This window comes from Pezoporus wallicus, unplaced genomic scaffold (genome assembly GCF_028554395.1).
Source record: "Pezoporus wallicus isolate ANWC-B61680 ecotype Strahan unplaced genomic scaffold, APGP_CSIRO_Pwel_v1 contig_10711, whole genome shotgun sequence".
In the NCBI taxonomy this organism is placed as follows: Eukaryota; Metazoa; Chordata; class Aves; order Psittaciformes; family Psittacidae; genus Pezoporus; species Pezoporus wallicus.
This window is the reverse complement of record NW_026638325.1, coordinates 290514-307283: the sequence shown is the minus strand read 5'-3', so window position 1 is coordinate 307283 and position 16770 is coordinate 290514. Positions and strand designations below refer to the sequence as shown.

The 16770-nt window shown below is 55.7% G+C and overlaps 3 protein-coding genes across 4 annotated transcripts in view; 1 reads left to right on the top strand and 2 right to left on the bottom strand.

Moving 5' to 3' along the window:
* LOC130599672 (exendin-3-like) lies at positions 1-1388 on the top strand. Its single transcript, XM_057410346.1, has 3 exons — positions 1-101; positions 1057-1209; positions 1316-1388. Exons 1-3 carry the CDS (start codon positions 1-3, stop codon positions 1386-1388), a joined length of 327 nt encoding a protein of 108 aa, XP_057266329.1.
* A 1322-nt stretch (positions 1389-2710) lies between these two features.
* Positions 2711-3845, bottom strand: NPFF (neuropeptide FF-amide peptide precursor). Its single transcript, XM_057410345.1, has 3 exons — positions 3756-3845; positions 3503-3615; positions 2711-2810 (listed from the first exon to the last, which is right to left on the bottom strand). Exons 1-3 carry the CDS (start codon positions 3843-3845, stop codon positions 2711-2713), a joined length of 303 nt encoding a protein of 100 aa, XP_057266328.1.
* Positions 3846-8993: 5148 nt separating this feature from the next.
* Positions 8994-16770, bottom strand: part of ATF7 (activating transcription factor 7) — a 52992-nt gene continuing 45215 nt past the window's right edge. For both annotated transcript variants that reach the window (XM_057410359.1, XM_057410360.1), the window contains exons 9-12: positions 16405-16551; positions 14186-14383; positions 12447-12555; positions 8994-9253 (exon numbers count right to left, since the gene is read on the bottom strand). In XM_057410359.1, the coding sequence (XP_057266342.1) occupies positions 9036-9253; positions 12447-12555; positions 14186-14383; positions 16405-16551 (672 nt within the window). In that variant the 3' untranslated portion in view covers positions 8994-9035. The remainder of the gene's footprint in view (positions 9254-12446; positions 12556-14185; positions 14384-16404; positions 16552-16770) is intronic.

Sequence of the window (16770 nt, the reverse complement as noted above, 5' to 3'; positions counted from 1 at the left end):
ATGCAGGTCGTGCGGTGGCTGAACCTCTGCGGGCTGGTGTTGGCCATGCTGATCCCCACAGGGTGGCCGATGGGCACCAAGGACCTGGAGGACACATCCAGGTAGGGAACGTTGGTGGAGCTGCTCCAGGAGATGCTGCCATGGGCAGGGGCTGTTGGAGCAGCTCAGCCGTTGCTGTCGCTGCCTCACTGCTGCAGCGTTCCTGTTCTCATTGCTCCAGGCAGGATCCTTCCTGGCTCTCTCCCAGCCCATGCAGGGACATTGCCATGTCCAATCCCCTGGAATTCTTGGATGTGTCAGACCAGTGATGGGATGCAGTGGGACATAAAGCTTTGGGCAGGATGCATTGGGAAGGATGCATTGGGAAGGATGCTTGGGCAGGATGCTTGGGCAGGATGCATTGGGAAGGATGCATTGGGAAGGATGCTTGGGCAGGATGCTTGGGCAGGATGCATTGGGAAGGATGCATTGGGAAGGATGCTTGGGCAGGATGCATTGGGAAGGATGCATTGGGAAGGATGCTTGGGCAGGATGCTTTGGGCAGGATGCTTGGGCAGGATGCATTGGGAAGGATGCATTGGGAAGGATGCTTGGGCAGGATGCTTGGGCAGGATGCATTGGGAAGGATGCATTGGGAAGGATGCTTTGGGCAGGATGCTGAGCCTCACTCCACGGGGAGGAAAATCCATTAGGAACCCTCTGCCGGAGTGAATTTGGGATAGGAGGGACCCCAACATCATCTCTCCATCCTGGAGGGGTTGATAGGAGCCTCGGGCATCACCACACTCCTTCCCAGGAGCAGCAGATTGGAGGCACAAACCCACCACAGCCAAGCAAGACACAGGGCAAATAATATGGGATGAGATTTCCCACCTAATGTCAGGAATAAACCTGGCCAGGCTGGGCTGACCCCCTTGGGAAATGGGTTTTATGGATTCTTAGGGCTTTCCTGGGGGATGCTCCACACGGTCAATGCCCGAGAGGATTCTGTGCCCGGAAGGGTGCAGGATGGCACCGTGTGCATTAAAGCCACGTTGTCTGCCCCATCCCGAGCAGATGGAGCTCATCCGAGCCACAGAGTGCCCAGACCTTGGCGTCCAACAGGAAGCGGCACTCGGAAGGAACCTTCACCAGCGACTTCACCCGTTACCTGGACCAGATGAAGGCCAAGGACTTCGTGCACTGGCTCATCAACACCAAGCGGTTCAGGTGGGAAGGGAGCACCAACGACCCAGCACGGCTCCATGAGCCCCATCCCAAGGGAAAACCCCGCTTTGGGATGGTTTATCCCCACCTTTCCTCTCCTGTTTGGCAGCTCCACAAAGAGGTACCTAAAGGAGGAGCCGCGCGGCATCCCCTTCCCCGCTGCGTCCCCACTGCTGGTGTAAGTCATCCCCAACAGCCAAGGCTCAAAATGAGTCATTGGAAAACTCATGGGGATTCCCTGCCATTCATTTGTAATAGGATGAAGGAAATGAAGCTGGATGGGGTGGGGGGATTCAGTCACTTCCAATGGGAAGAGGTTGGTTTGTTCTCCCCATGCTTTCCTTCTGGTGTTCTGCACCTCACTTCAGCACCTCAGCCTAGTGGAAGGTGTCCCTGCCCAGGGGAGGGGGTTGGAACTGGATCTTGAGGTCCTTTCCAAGCCAAACCATCCCATGATTCTATGATGACCGTGGTGGGATCAGCGTTTATGGGGTGTATTATCATGGCTCGGTCTTGCTGAAGCAAAGTGGTCGCTCCTTTGCCAACGCGTTAAATCCCTGTTGCTGTTCCAAAGCTCCAACTCTGATTTCAGGGGGAGTTGAAGCCGTTCCGTGTCGGTTTGGGTTTGATTTTTAAGGTACAATTAAATGGCAAACCCAGGCGTCAGCTTTCCAGCACCATCAGCATGGGGATGTTGGACCCTCCATGGCCGGCAGCCGTTGGATGCTCCAAGGGAAGGATCCATCCATCACACGCAGCCGCCTTCACCCATCCGGGCTTTCCCAGCCTCCTCCTCCTGAACCTGCTCCCTTCCCTTCAGACCCACAGCTCTCCACTTCCTTTTCCCTAAAGTGTAATAAAACCTTCCCTAAATCCTGCTGCTCATTCCTGATGTCTCCAACCTTCCTGAGCATCCCATGGGGATCCCACGGCCACTGGTCCTGGGGGATATCAAAGCATCAGCCTCCGCCCTCAGCTTGGTTCCAGTGCCTTGTTTTTCCCTCAATTCCTGGAGTTTTAAGGAAAAGGACAATTGGGATGCACGTGCTGAGCCCAGACCTGTGCCAATGGGATTTAGGACTAAACCCCCCCCCCAATATGAAGGGTAACTGGGATCCCTTTGCATTTAATTAGTATTGAATTCTAATGGATGATCCAATGGATGATGCTCTGATGGGGGATTTCTACCCTGTGCCAGAACCTTCATCCCACCTGGTCCCATTCCGGATCCCCTTGCACACATCCCTACTCTGTCTGAGGTGCCTTGTGTGACATTGCCACCCCCTGCCCCCTTCAGCAAGGAGCCCACTGCGATTCCTGGCAGAAAACAAGGTTAAAAAATATAAAAATACATGAAATAAACGTTTAAAAATTAAAATTAAAATAAGAAATGAAGAACCCCCCCCACATTTTAAAGCCCAAACCAACGAACAATCACTGTTGAGGGGGTGGCATCGGTTTATTGGGGGACGGATGACGATGGACGGACTCAGCGGACGGGGGCTCAGCGGCGGCGGCCGAAGCGCTGCGGCGTCGCCATGGTCCAGAAGGGGGCGGCCGGAGGGTCCCAACTGCGAGGGCTGAGCTGGGGCTGGACCCCCACCCTGTGATGGGGCAGACGCATGGACTGGGTAGGATGGAGGTAGGGAGAAGGGGATACAGGGACAGAGGGACCGAAGGGGACAGAGGGATGCAAGAGGGTGGACAAGAGCAGACTGGTACAGAGGGACAGAGACAGAGGGACAGAAGGGGACAGGGGGATGCAAGAGGATGGACAAAAGCAGACTGGTACATGGGGACAGGGACAGAGGGACCGAAGGGGACAGAGGGATGCAAGAGGGTGGACAGATGGACAAGAACAGGCTGGTACATGGGGACAGGGACAGAGGGACCGAAGGGGACAGAGGGATGCAAGAGGATGGACAGATGGACAAGAACAGGCTGGTACATGGGGACAGAGACAGAGGGACCGAAGGGGACAGAGGGATGCAAGAGGATGGACAGATGGACAAGAACGGGCTGGTACATGGGGACAGAGACAGAGGGCCGAAGGGGACAGAGGGATGCAAGAGGATGGACAGATGGACAAGGACAGGTACAGTGGGGACAGGCGGACAGAAGGGGGTGGAACAGATGGAAGCAGACTGAGGGACACGGCCATGGGACATCCACAGACAGACGGACCCTAACGGGGACCCGGCACCATCCAGGCCACTTCCTTGTCCCGCTCTGGGTGCCCCCCCAAACTCCCGGCTCCCCCCTAAACCCTCCCGGCCCCCCCTCGGGTCCCGCTCACCTCTGCGGCTGGACGGGGGGTCCGGGGCTGCGGCCGGGCCGCTGCAGAGACCGGAGCATCGCGCCCAGGAGGGCTGCGGGAAGCGGCGGCCCCGGTGAGACGGCGGCGGCGGCCTGCGGGGAGGGGTCGGACGGGGAGGTCGGGAGGGGAGGGGGGAGGTTACGGCAGCGCCGGACCCAAAGGGTTCCACCGCTCCCCCCCGCAACAGAAGATCCCGTCCTCAGCCCCCTCCCCACCCCCTGACGGCGCTCACCGGGGCCAGGTCGGGGTCCATGGGGCAGGAGCGGGGCGCGCACAGGGCCCCCCCCAGCAGCAGCAGCAGCAGCAGCATCCGCCCGTCCATCGCCCCCACCGCCCGCTGCCGTCGCCGCCTCTTATTATAACCGGGCCGGAGCAGGGGGTCCCGGGGGAAAAGGCCGGGGGTTAAATCAATCCCGGCGCCCCCGCCCCTAATGGAACCCATTTACGAGCCGCGACGGCCCCCGGGGATGGACGGATACGGACGGGTGATGGGCGGATGATGACAAATGGACCGGGGCCCCTCCGCATCCCCCGCCTGGGACCTTCAACCGGCACTACCGGGGCTGCTCGGACCGAGAGACCCCCCCCAAATCCCGGGATCCCCTCCCCAAAGTCAGGACCCCCCCTCGCTGATCCCAATCCCCGACCAGGGACCCCGAGACAGGGACCCTGCCCCTGCACCCCCCCAACCATCCCGGTCCCCTCTCGGTCCCCCCTTCTTCTCCACCGCGGCTCATCTCCGCCACCGTGTGGCCGCGCTGCGCTATTGCAGCCCCGACGGGACACACAGATCGCGTGTTTCTCCCGCTCCCTTTGCCCCAAAACAAGCGGAAATCGCCCCAAATCTGCCCGTGGGTGCCCCGGACCACCGTGAGTCCCGTCCGTCCCCCCCCCCCCCCCCAGGCAGGTTCACCGGCTGCCACCCCGCGGTACCCCAAGTTATGGCTGGATGGTATCACAACCCCACGGTGCCCCCAAGGAGGACTGAGAGCATCACCCAAGCAGGTGACAGCCCTGTATCCCCCAGACGGGTGCCCCCCCGCACCCAGGTCACCTCCCCTGAAGCAAAGGGCAGCAGGCGCCGGCTCCTGGGTAATATTTAATGTTATATTTGCAGCATAAATAAAAGGCACGTTACATGTTTGGTACGAGACATGTCCCCCCCGTGTGTCCCCGTGTCCCCAGGGGGCTGTGAGGACCCGCTCACAGGGTGGGGGGGCATCGCGGCAAGGGGGTTACAGCTGGAACAACCATAAGGAGCTGCGCATCCGCTTGGGAAGTTGCTTATACGTCTATATAGGGCTGTATATACTCAATAGATACGTGGGGTTTCATAGATACTACACCCTCGGGGGGGGGGGGGGGTCCTTTTTATTGGCTTAACCCATGGAAGCTCGGCAAAGGAAGCAGCGTGGGGGGGGCAAAGGGACACCCCAGACCTTCCTCCCCCCTCCCCAGGGACCCTCGTGTCCCTTTGTCACCTCCTGGGCTTGTTTCAGGGCATGGAAGTTGTGGTGGGGGAACCAGAGCGAAACGGGTCCATGAAGTCCAACACTGACTGCATCTGCTGAGTCATCACAATCCAGAACCAAGGAGGAAAAGGGGCACCGATCCCAAAACCTCCCTAATCCCGATGGAAGGAGCATTCCCAGGGTTCAGCTGGGGAATGACCACACTGGGATGTGGGGCTCAGCCATTACTATTCACCAGGACAATGAATCCCAGTGGCTGGTGCCACCCTTGGGGGGTCTCCCTACCTCCCCATCACCACCAGAACATGGGCTTCAAACTCCTGGCGGAGCCCCAGGGTCACATCAAATGGGCCGCAGAGGAGGGATGGATGGTGCTGGGTGAACCTAAGCTAAGGCAAAGAGCAGGGCCTGGGGTGCTCCATCCCTTGGGAGCATGTGAAGAGCAGGAGGAATAACCCTGAAGCACAAAGCAAGAGGCCAGTGGGGCTTCCTGCCCTGAACGCCTTCAAGCAAGAGCTGAACCAGGAGGAGAGGAAAACGCCTTCACCCTCTCCCATCACCATGGGTCCAGGGGGAGCCTGCACCACCAAACTGGTTGGAAAGGCCACCTTACACCCAAAACCACCCCCAAAGCCAAAACCTGCCCTCTCCACCTACAGCCTGGAGAAGGAACCTCACAGAGACGTGATGAGGAAGGAGAGGATGATGCAGGGCAAGAACCCAGCAGCCCTTTGGCTCTTTGGAGCTGCTGGAAGTGCTCGGAGCCCATCGGCTCCCTGGGATCAGCACAGGCATGATCCAGGAGAGGAGAACACAGTAGAGAGCCTGGAAAGAGGCACCCAAGCATGCCCATCCCACTGGGAAAGCAACAGCCACCAGTGACATTCAGCTCCTGAGGTTTGGGTCTGGCTCAGCATCAGCTTCTGCGACCACAACAAGGATGAACCTCACCCCATGTGCTCCAAAGTGGCATTTATGGCTTGGGAAGCCCATCCATCACACTGGGATGGGATCAGACGGTTCCAACCAGTTGCTGGCTGGGGGGAGATGCGTTAGCAAAGGGTCACGCTGGGCTTTTGGTTGCCTTCCCCACTGCGGGGATGCTGTTGGCAAGACCCCAACCCTGCTCCGGGACCTGCTCCCACAGCAGTGATTCAGGTATCGGATGCTTTGGGGTTAAAACACCCCCAAAAAGGACACAGAAAGCTGGAACCCTGTCGATGAAAGGAAGGAAACCATCAAGGTTTGGTCGACACTTGTTCCCTGCCCAGGTGTGGAGCTTTACAATGGTGTTTCCATGGATGTGGGGGTTTTCCAAGGCACTAAGCAGGGGAGCACAGAGGGACAGGGGAGCACCGACGGCATCGGGAGCACAGGGGGACAGGGGGAAGAGCCACTCTCTGAGTCCCCATTCATCACCAGCAGTGTCTGAGATCTCTGCTCTCCCACCACAGGAAACGGGGTCACTTTTAGTCCCTAAAGGCAACATTAAGGGCCGGGGAAGCTGCTGCACTCAACGCCAGCGCTGCCCTGTGCGGCCCTGTCCCCATCTGCTGCCCCTTCCCTAACCACCCCCTCACCTCTGCCTCATCCAACCGGCCCCAACACCACGAAGCAAACAAGGCACCAGCGGCAGGATGAGCCCCAAGCCCAATTCCTGCTTCTTCCCTGCCTTCCATCACCCTTATCCCTGGCCAGACGGGGTTTTCCTGCCGAGCCTAGGAGGAGCTGGTGAGCTGCGGTGGGACCCAGAGCACTGCACACCAAAGAACAGGGATTCAAGGAAGCAAATATGTTTAGAACACATTTTTGTCATTCCTGCTATTGCCAGGGAAATAAAGGCGCTTGTTCCACCCCCCTTGAAGCAAACTGAGCACATCCCAAGACCAAAGCAGGTTATAGATGGGGTTTTCTGCTGCTCCCTGTCACAGCTCCACAACCCGCATCCACCAGCAGCCCCAAGAGAGGAGCCAGAGCCAGGCTGGATCTTCTGTGTCCTGCAAAACCTTTCGATCCTGCCCATCCCAAACAGCTCCTGAGCCCTGGCCTGGCAGAAACCTCTTTCTGCCCAGGTCTCAGGGTGCTAAGACATCCGGAACCCCCACTGCAGCAACGCAACAACGCTGGGATAGGAAGAGCTGAAATATCGGGGCGCAGACTCTGCAGAAGCAGCTTTCCAGAAACAAAAAGAGGGTCCAGGGGAGGCCTGTGAAGGATCTGAACCGGGAATGAGAACTGCCAAGGCCGGAAGTGACCCCGATTCGACACGAGACAACTCTGGAAGCAAGAGGAGCCAAAGGAGCGCGAGAGCAGCATCAAGCAACCAAACCCAGACCCGCCGTGGCCAACACTGCCAAGGTGAGGAGAACCTGAAGAAGAGGGAAGAAGGGGCAGGGAGACAGATCCCATCGATGAGAAACACCAATGGCCGAGCTGCCCCCATCCCCAACGGGATCTGGTTTCTTGCTCAGACCATGCTTTGGGTTTTGCTGTCCCTGGGAACCTTCCAAGTGTGGAGAAGCCAAACGCAATCACTTTGACCACCAACTTGGCTCAAAAGTGGCGAGTGCAACCTGAGGTGGGCGAGAGCTCAGGTGAGGAGGGACCTCCCGAGGAGGAGGAGAGGAAGACCAAGGCCTGCTGCGGCTCCATGGACTTTGGTGAGGTTCCTTCCACGAGCCCGAGCGCACGGAGCACCCCTTCCCGCTTCCAAACGCCCGATTCCAGTCGCTTGCTGCCTCGGGAAGCGCAACACAGACACACACACACACACACACACACACACACTCCCCCACCCCAAAACCAACCCGATTCCAAGCATCTTTCAACATCCAGGCTGGGGTTTTAACCCAGCCCATGAAACTGGAAGCTCTGCTCTTCCTTTGCTCCGGCTGGGAAGCGACAGATGCTCCATCACCAAGAGCGGAAGAGAATCGTGAAGAAGAGGTAAAAGCCCAGGCAAACAGAAACACTGCATCGTGCTCCCTCCCTTGGAACAGGCAACTGATTCATGAGTTAAGGCCACCATCGTTAAGGTCATGGAGTTTACATGTAGAGGAGATGATCCTTGGAAATGGAGGGATTTCTCTGTAGTGGAGTTGGGAGCAGATGATGAATTCTGGGACTTGGCTTATCCCTGCCTGCTGGGACGGCTCATCCTTGCGTGCACCTCCCAGAGCACCTTTGCACCGGTCCCAGCGGGCACAGAGCAGCACCAATTCCTGTAGGGAAGACTGAGAGCAGCCCCTCTGCTGCTAAACCAGCCGGTACCTTTACTCCAGCAACCACAGCATCCCAGTACGAGAGCATCCATGAACGTCTGCAGCTCCCGGGGCGGCAAAAGCGACCGGGAACACGCGTGTGTGTCCCCAGCCCCGTGTCCCCCCTCTCCCAATCACTGGGCACAAACTGATTTATGGCAATTCCATTCCCAACGTGTCCAAAAACCTGTTGCTGGCATCTTGGGAGTGAGCGTGCGAGGAACCAAACCTCGATCCCTTTAACCTCAGAGCTCAGGGAGGCTTCTTGTGAGAAGGTGCAATGTTTCAGGTAGCGAGAGCAGAGGGGGAAGCAGATGCCTGGAAGCAGCATGCTGTTAAAAATAAAATACATTGACAGCACGACTAAATGTCACAGCCTCCCAAGAGCTGTTTTCCTTTGCTGGGAGTGAGGAGGAGGAGGGAGAAAGGGGAGACTTGGAAGAGTGAAAAGCGCCAAGGGGATGCACTGAGCATGGAGGTTTAGTGTTAATGTGAGACCTGAAAGCGAACCTTTCAAGGTGCTTTTCCAAGTGAGCTCTGCGTGTTGACAGGTTGCCAACCCCGAGAGGTGAGGCCGTCCCCGTGGGGACAGGCGGTGGCCGGGCAGGGTCTGTACAGGCTGTGCAGCGTGAGAAGCGCCACGGCTGCCCTCCGCTCGCTTGCAAAGACTCAAAAGAAGGCAAGAAATACAAATCCTCCTCATCTCCCCCGAGGCGGCAGGGCCACGGGTGCGCTCGGTGTTGGCGGGGAGCTCCGTGTCACACGCCCCAGGCTGGGACATCATCTGCCAGCAGACTGGGACTGTGGGGCCATGATGACGTGTGACGGGACCGGCAGGCTCAGTTCTGTCCTTTGACTCGCCATCTGCGTCAGCACCGAGGTGGCAACGGCTTCTGCTGCCGAGCGCACGCTGAGCCCGTTGGGAGAGCCCGTCACGGAGCTGTGCTGGATCACGGGAGCAGGGGAGCCCGTGGGCTCCGAGCTCTCCTTTGGGCTTTCTGCTTGGCCAGACAAGGAGAAAGGGATGGAAGGAAAAGAGGAGAAAATCAGGTTACAGAGACGGTGAGCGTGTTGCCGCCGGGTGGTAGCGGCAAGGCGGTGGGATGGGAGATCGCTCCTGCTTCAAAGCGTGTGCAGAAATCAGTCAGGGATTTACTCAACGCTCACCTTTCACTGAATCAGAGGACCACGGAATGCTTTGGGTTGGAAGGGACCTTAAAGCTCCTCCAGCTCCAACCCCTGCCACGGGCAGAGACACCTTCCGCTAGAGCAGGGTGCTCCAAGCCCCATCTAAACCTGGCCTTGAAATTCCCAGCCTGGAGCAGAGAGGCCGATCCCTGCAGGAATCCCAGCTCCTCCCACCAAGCCGGGCCCCTCCTCAAGCAGCTGTTTGGCAAAAGCAAGGGAGGGCTGGAAATAAAACTGATTAGAGTTGGGACATAACGACCCGGCGGGTCCTGCTGGCCCCATCCCTTGGTGAACCACCAGCAAATCTTCCTGAACTGAGGCCAGGAAGGCATAAAGCTGCACACCAAGGACAAGCAGACCCTGCATAACCTTTAGGGTAATAAATCTGTTTCCTCATTAGAAGAAATGAACTTTCCTACATGTTGTTTCCTGGCATGGTACTTGGTTCAAGGCCATTTAGCCCAGAGACTCAATAGCTCCTTCAGAGGCTTTGCCATCTGTTGGTGAGCACACGGGTAAACGTGCACTGAAACCTTTCTGTAAAGCAGGGCTTTTTTGGGCCGTTTTTAATAGAAATTACCTGGTTTGCTCTTTATTGTCCTCTAGAACATTAAAATCAATTAGAGCCCATCACAAACTGTTTCCTTGCTCCATTTCTTTGCCTAACCTGAAGCAGTTGAAGGGACGGGAGGCAGAGAGCTTCTCCTGCGCTCCATTCCGAGCGATGTGGATCGGTGTGCCACCACTCTGGATTCCCTCCCACAAACAGCCCCTTGTGCCCCTGTGCAGAGCTTCAAACACAAAGGGTAATTTGTGACCTATCAAATGCCAAGGCGAGAGCGATCAGACCTCTCTCTTTAGGGGTATACACTCATTACCCACACATGTCAGGAGGAAATTCCCTCCTGTGCACTTGGCTAGATGAATTACAGGTAAGATGCGGTCACCTTCCTTTAAAAGAGCAAAATAATGGCATGAGGTGGGATACTTCTTCCACGTCAAGATGGTAAATCCCATGACACAGGGGGGAAAGAAAGTCAAAGAAGAGGTTTACAACCTTATTGTGAACTGGGAAACGCTCTTTAGGGCTCGGATTTCTACTGGGTGCTTGAATCAGTCATGGAATGGGTTGGGTTAGAAGGGACCTTAAGGCTCATCCAGCTCCAGCCCCTGCCACAGGCAGGGACGCCTTCCACTAGAGCAGCTTGCTCCAAGCCCCTGTGTCCAACCTGGCCTTGAGCACTGCCAGAATACTGGACCCCTTTCCCAAGTGGGTTTTACCTGCTGGAACCTTGGCTCGGCCTTCACCAGCCAAGCAGACACCTGAAAACTGACTCAGTGATGAGGGAAGGTCGAGCAGAGCAAGAGAAGAGTTTGGCATCCCCCAAAAGCAGATTTACAAGGTATTACAAATAAAACAACCCAACTGTACATGAGGCAGCTGTAATTCCATCGAGGGAATCTGGCATTTTTGTTTAAGGACCTGTTTAGTCACAAATCTCACTAATAAAAAAGGCAGCCAGGGATGGGGGGGGTGAATTTCCTTTTTATTATTCAGATGTGTGATGGATTCCTATTATTGGAGTAGACAGACTGTGAGGAATAATAATAGGAACTGTAAACTTGGGGAGTTAACAGGAAAAATCATGTTGCCTCTCTGCATTATACACCTGCCTGCAAGGGCTGGGGGACAGCGAGGAGCTTCACGACCACATTACTCAAGCTCTGAGTCACTGTAATGAGGGAAAATAAACTGGCTGTGCCCCTGTACAACACGTATGTGTGCCTCACTGCACAGGAGAGTGCTTCAGAGAGCCAGGAGGTGGGAATGGGGAGGCAGTCGGGAAGGACAGTGCTGGCTTTCCTGGCTTTTGTTGTCTCCTCCTTCCTTTTCCTCTCTCCATCCATCCCTGCATTAATCCAGGCAACGCTAGGGGACCCCAGCATCCTCCCAAAGCCTTTCTGCAAAGCCCCCAGTGTGGGATTGTTATTGCAGAGATGACATAAGAATCCAGACATAATGTTTAGCTCCCGGGTTGATTATAATGAAATAGGCAGCAATATAAAAAATGAAAGAAAGAAAAGAAGATAAAAAGAGGCTTCTTACCCCCAAACCTCAGCTAATTTGATGGGAATTGCAGAGAAGGAGATCTAGAGCCCCATGATGTCATCTACAGAGTCTGGCCTTTTCTGACTCTGGCTTTGCTTTCAGAGCAGCAATAGTTTTTCACTTCAAAGAGGATATCAAGTGCTTGGCAAGCTGCCTGGGAGTGGGTGGAGAGACGCTGGCCTACACTCCAGGGAGAAGCAGTCTTCCAGTGCCTAAAAGGGCTACAAGAAACCTGGAGAGGGGCTTTGGACAAAGGCCTGTAGGGACAGGACAAGGGAATGGCTTTAACCTGCCCCAGGGGAGACTGAGATGAGCTCTTAGGCAGAAGCTCTTCCCTGTGAGGGTGCTGAGGTGCTGGCACAGGGTGCCCAGAGAAGCTGTGGCTGCCCCATCCCTGGCAGTGTTCAAGGCCAGGTTGGACACAGGGGCTTGGAGCAAGCTGCTCTAGTGGAAGGGGTCCCTGCCCATGGCAGGGGGTTGGAACTGGATGTGCTTTAAGGTCCCTTCCAACCCAAACCATGTTGTGATTCTATCTAGGATCTTTGTCAAGTATCCCGCAGTAGAGAGATGGGAAGGAGATGAGCTACCTCCTTCCCACAGTGCTTTCACACCACTGTGGCCCTTTCTGCCTGGTTGCAAGATGCTATAAACCAGGTTAACCTGGTGGAAATTCGAAGCTCCAGCATGGGGTGGCTCCTCCTTAATAGTGAGGCTTTAAAGGCCATAAGAGCAGAAAACACAGGACCAAGGTCTATCCTGTCCTGCCACCCACCGCAGCTGGAAGGTGATGGAGCAGAGACTAAGATGAAAACTCCCTTCCTTTGTGTGCTACACATTTCATCTGTTTAGACCTACTTAAAAGGCAGTAAGGACCAGCAAAAGCCACCACTCACCAAGATAGCCCTGTGTCTTCTTCTGTAGTGCAGTGACGGGGCAGTCCTTGTGAGCCAGCAGGAGCTGCTTGAGTTGAGCAACTTCGTTCCTCAGTAGCGTAACTTCATTCTGGGATGGGAAAACAAACACACACGTGTGCATCACTCATGCTCTTGGCAACAGCCTCTAGCAGGACATGCATGAATGTGCCCCACCAATTTACAATGTGTTGTCTAACCTGAGATGTCTCCAGCCCAGGAACACCAAACAGTGGTTTTGGGGTTGGGGAATCTAGTGTGTAAGACATGAACACACATTTCCCTCCAGCAGCCCCTCGCTATGTTAATCACCTAATCCTGGACATCCATTTGCCTGATTCCTCTTGCAAATGCTGCTGGCTCTGATGGAAAACTAAACAGAGTGAGAAGCTGAGTGTAAAACCAACTCAGGCCATGCCAAGCCCTGGGGAACATCAGAGCTCCTCCAAGCTCTCGGTACCTCTGTGGGCTTCGTCTGTAAAGCAGACCTGCTGCCCTGAAGACTTTGTGCAAGTGTGTTATTCCTCTGCTGAGATGTTTGGAGAACCAGCTGGAATGAAGTCAATTGTATTTCAAAACTGCCTGAGGAAACAATGTCTATAATTATCTTGGGAAGAGAATGAAAATACCACGATCAGTGCTATTGAAAATCCCAGCACATGAGTCATAAGCCACCAGAACGGACCCCAGCTCAGTCTTTGAAGACCCTTCAATCCTTAGCATCAACAAGGGGGCTGACAGCAATGGAAGTGAAGTCTGTATTTTACATGGGCTACACTTCTGTTAGGAACACCAGGGTGCTACTGGAGAACCAGGAAAACCCCATTGTCCAGGAAAAAGCAGCAGTGTGGCTGCAGAGCCTCGCTGCTCACCCTGGTGCCAGGTCCTCTGTGCAGGGAAGGGAACCAAGGCTGCTTTTGCTGACCCCATGCCAGTAAAGAGCTCTCCCTTATGCAGGGAAGCTGCTTCCTGGGGCCCCCATGCCCTGCTCCTGAGGCTGGTGTTGCTGCCTTGATGGGCAGAGCCCATTTGAGGGGACAGGGAGAGAAACCAGAGCACTGAAGAGCTCTTCCCCCATGGCGTGCTCGAGGCAGAGCATCAGGATGGAAAGCAAGGAGTGAGATTTGTTGAAGGTGGTGGGCGAGGAGAAGCTCCCCATGACCTGGCCTCAGTGTGTGCTTGAGCCCAGCTTCCCTCTGTGTGCTGGGCTGCACCCCCAGAGTATGAGCAGCAGCTCAGGGATGGGATCCTGCACCTCTGCCATGCTCTGGGGAGACCCCTCTGCAGTCCTGCACTCAGGATGCTGAAGAGAGACCTTCATCAGGGACTGTAGCAACAGGACAAGGGGTGATGGGTTCAAACAGGCAAAGTTCAGGTTAGATGTAAGGCACAAGCTGTTCCCCATGAGGGTGGTGAGGCACTGGAATGGGTTGAATGGAGAAGGTTTGGATGCCCCTTCCTTGGCAGTGTTCAAGGCCAGGCTGGACACAGGGGCTTGGAGCAACCTGCTTTAATGGAAGGTGTCCCTGCCCGTGGCAGGGGGTTGGAGCTGCATGAGCTTAAAGTCCCTTCCAACCCAAATCCTTCCATGAAATCTAGAGGCAGCACTCCTGTTCCAGACAGCAGCACGCTGTCCCCGCAGCACGGGGGAAGCCGCTCCCTGCAGAGTGACGGTCCTAACGCTGGCAAGGGGCTGTGCTCAGCCTCGGTTACATACTCACGCTCAGCTGGATGTTCTGGGTCGTGAGCTCCTCAGCTTTCTTCTCCAGGGAGGACACCCAGAGCTTGCGTTTCTGACGGCAGCGGGAGGCTGCTGCCCGGTTCCGCTCCAGGAACCGCTGCCGGCGCTCATCCGGGTCTTCATCCACAGTGCGCCTCCGCCGCCCGCCGGTGCTGGGGGTGGGCTGGGCTGGGGAAACCTGGTGGTGAAAGAGACGTTGAAGGGCAGGCAGGCACACAGCAGCACAACCAGGCTCGGCAGAGGAGACCGGCGTTAAAAGAGATCTGGTTCTGCAGAGCAGCCAGAGCTGCCCAGCGCAGTGATGGAGCGAGGGCAGACAGGGGAGCTGGGGATAAAGTTCAGTTCTGAGCCCTCACTACAGGAGAAACATTGAGGTGCTGGAGCGGGGCCAGAAAAGGGCAAGAGACAGCCAAAGAGGAGGGATGGCAAACTCACAGGGCTAAAGACCATGGATGGACTCAGCACCAGGCTTTGTAGGCAGCAAGAGCTCAACCAGGTGAGGTGGATTGCTGAGGCTGATTGCTGAGGTTTCAGGAGTAAAATGCACTGATTGACCCAGGTGAAAGGACAGAGCCTCTGATCTGACCCCAATCACCATCAGCTCCCATTGGTGAGGAGCTGTGGAGCAATGAGAGGATGCTGTGAGGGAAGGGAAGGATGGACAGAGAAAGGATGGACAGCTCTGAGCTCCTCACTACAAGAGAGACATTGAGGTGCTGGAGCGGGGCCAGAGAAGGGCAGCGGAGCTGGTGCAGGGCCTGGAGCACAGGGGTGATGGGGAACGGCTGAGGGACCGGGGGGGGTTCAGATGGAGAAGAGAAGGCTCAGGGGGGACCTGATTGCTCACTGACAGCAGGATGGAGCCAGGAGGGGGCTGGGCTCTGTTCCCAAGGGATGGGGCAAGAGGAAACGGCCTCAAGCTGCACCAGGGCAGGTTTAGATGGAGATAAGGAACAATTCCAAACCCAGCCCAGGGGTGCTCAGGCATTGGAACAGGCTGCCCAGGGCAGGACTGCAGTCACCGTCCCTGCAAGAGTTCACACACCGTGCAGATGAGGCCCTCAGTGCCACGGATTAGTGGTGGCCTTGGCAGTGCTGGGGAACAGTTGGATTTAATGAGCTTAAAGCTGTTTTCCAATCTGGTTGGTTCTATGATTCTAAAGAGCCTTTCCCAGGTGTTTCTGGCAGCCCTTCCTCAGTGGAGTCTGCCAACTTCCTAAACGAACTCTCTGGGATCCTGAAGCCAGTGAATGGGTGAATGTCAGGGAATTAGTTAAATCCCAAACTCCTACAGTCACCTAACGGCACGTAACCAAGAGCAGGAGTTTCCTCCCCTCCATGCCAAGGAGCTAAGGTGGTAAATGACCACACAGAGAAACCACCTTCCTTTTGACTTCACTTAGAGTTTTAAAAGCACTTTGGGGACTCCCACATGGGCAGGGCTCAAGGATCAGCTGCCAGAGGGTGACATCCAGCTGCAGAGCTGGGAGCACTCAATCCCACTCTGACGCACGCAACCACGCACGGGTCCAAGCTCCGTCTCCACTTGGGTTCAGTAACTCATCCACAGAGCACAAACAAATTCCAGCTTGGGAGCGGATCATCTGCTTTCAGAATGAAGCTGGGTTCAATTTGCCCTGGATACCTCCAGCTAAAGAAGCTCTCAGAGGCAACTGGCATAAGTAAAGCGACACATTTCCTGCTTTGATATGGGGAGAACAAAGGGAAAAGTCAGGGAGGGCAAAGGCACAACCTTGCTGGTGCTTCTGCGAGGGCTCTGTAATTACACCACCACAATCAGGGAGTGCAGCTCCACTCGGGTACTCGCTGTCAGGCAGCATATGGATATTAAACTTTTGGAAGCCTATCTAACTGATGGAGCAGGTGGCGATCCTGCTGGAAAGCTGGCATTTGGTGAGCTGGCAGGAGCTACTGGAGCTGATTGCCTAAGAGGGGAGCATTTAACCCCAGTAATTGAGCAGAGAGAAGAGAGCGAAAATATTCTTTCCAAACTCCAGACCTTGTCAAGCAAATGGACGTGTTGCTGAAGTTTGCTGCCTGGTGGTGTTGGAGAGCATTAGCAGCACTGAAAAACAAGGCTTTTTAACCCATTCTGCAAAACAGGAAGCCACAAGGTTTTCCCCTGCCTTCCCCAAGGCCCAGGAACACCCCAGCAGCTCCAGCCATGCAGCAGCAGACCTGTGGTTGAGCTGGGGAAGGGGCATCAGGGTGCTGGACAAGGATCTGACTCTGCTCCGGACGTGCGGTCACCATCGTGCTGGCTGAGCCCACCACCAGGTTGCTGCCGTTCAGTGAGGAAGACGCCGCCAAGCTGGCCTTCAGCCTCTGTTAAAGGAGGAAAAAGGACATCAGGGGACCTGTTCTCCATGCTGTGAAGGCTTTAACCGGCTCCTCTATCACCCCAGGAGTGATGGGGATTGGGCTCTTCAGAGAATGTGGCTGATTCAAATCCAACCGAAAGCCATCACCATCTGGCCTTCCCAAAGGCAGCTTTCAGCTTAGACCCAAGCAGACAGGTGTCCACATCCCAAAATTACTACTGCA

Coding starts and splice junctions, on each gene's coding strand:
- NPFF (XM_057410345.1), bottom strand. CDS start 3,845: ATGGACGGGCGGATGCTGCTGCTGCTGCTGCTGCTGGGGGGGGCCCTG. Junction 3,616..3,755: donor TGGACCCCGACCTGGCCCCG/GTGAGCGCCGTC, acceptor CCCTCCCCGCAG/GCCGCCGCCGCCGTCTCACC. Junction 2,811..3,502: donor CCCCCCGTCCAGCCGCAGAG/GTGAGCGGGACC, acceptor GCCCCATCACAG/GGTGGGGGTCCAGCCCCAGC.
- LOC130599672 (XM_057410346.1), top strand. CDS start 1: ATGCAGGTCGTGCGGTGGCTGAACCTCTGCGGGCTGGTGTTGGCCATG. Junction 102..1,056: donor GACCTGGAGGACACATCCAG/GTAGGGAACGTT, acceptor CATCCCGAGCAG/ATGGAGCTCATCCGAGCCAC. Junction 1,210..1,315: donor ATCAACACCAAGCGGTTCAG/GTGGGAAGGGAG, acceptor CCTGTTTGGCAG/CTCCACAAAGAGGTACCTAA.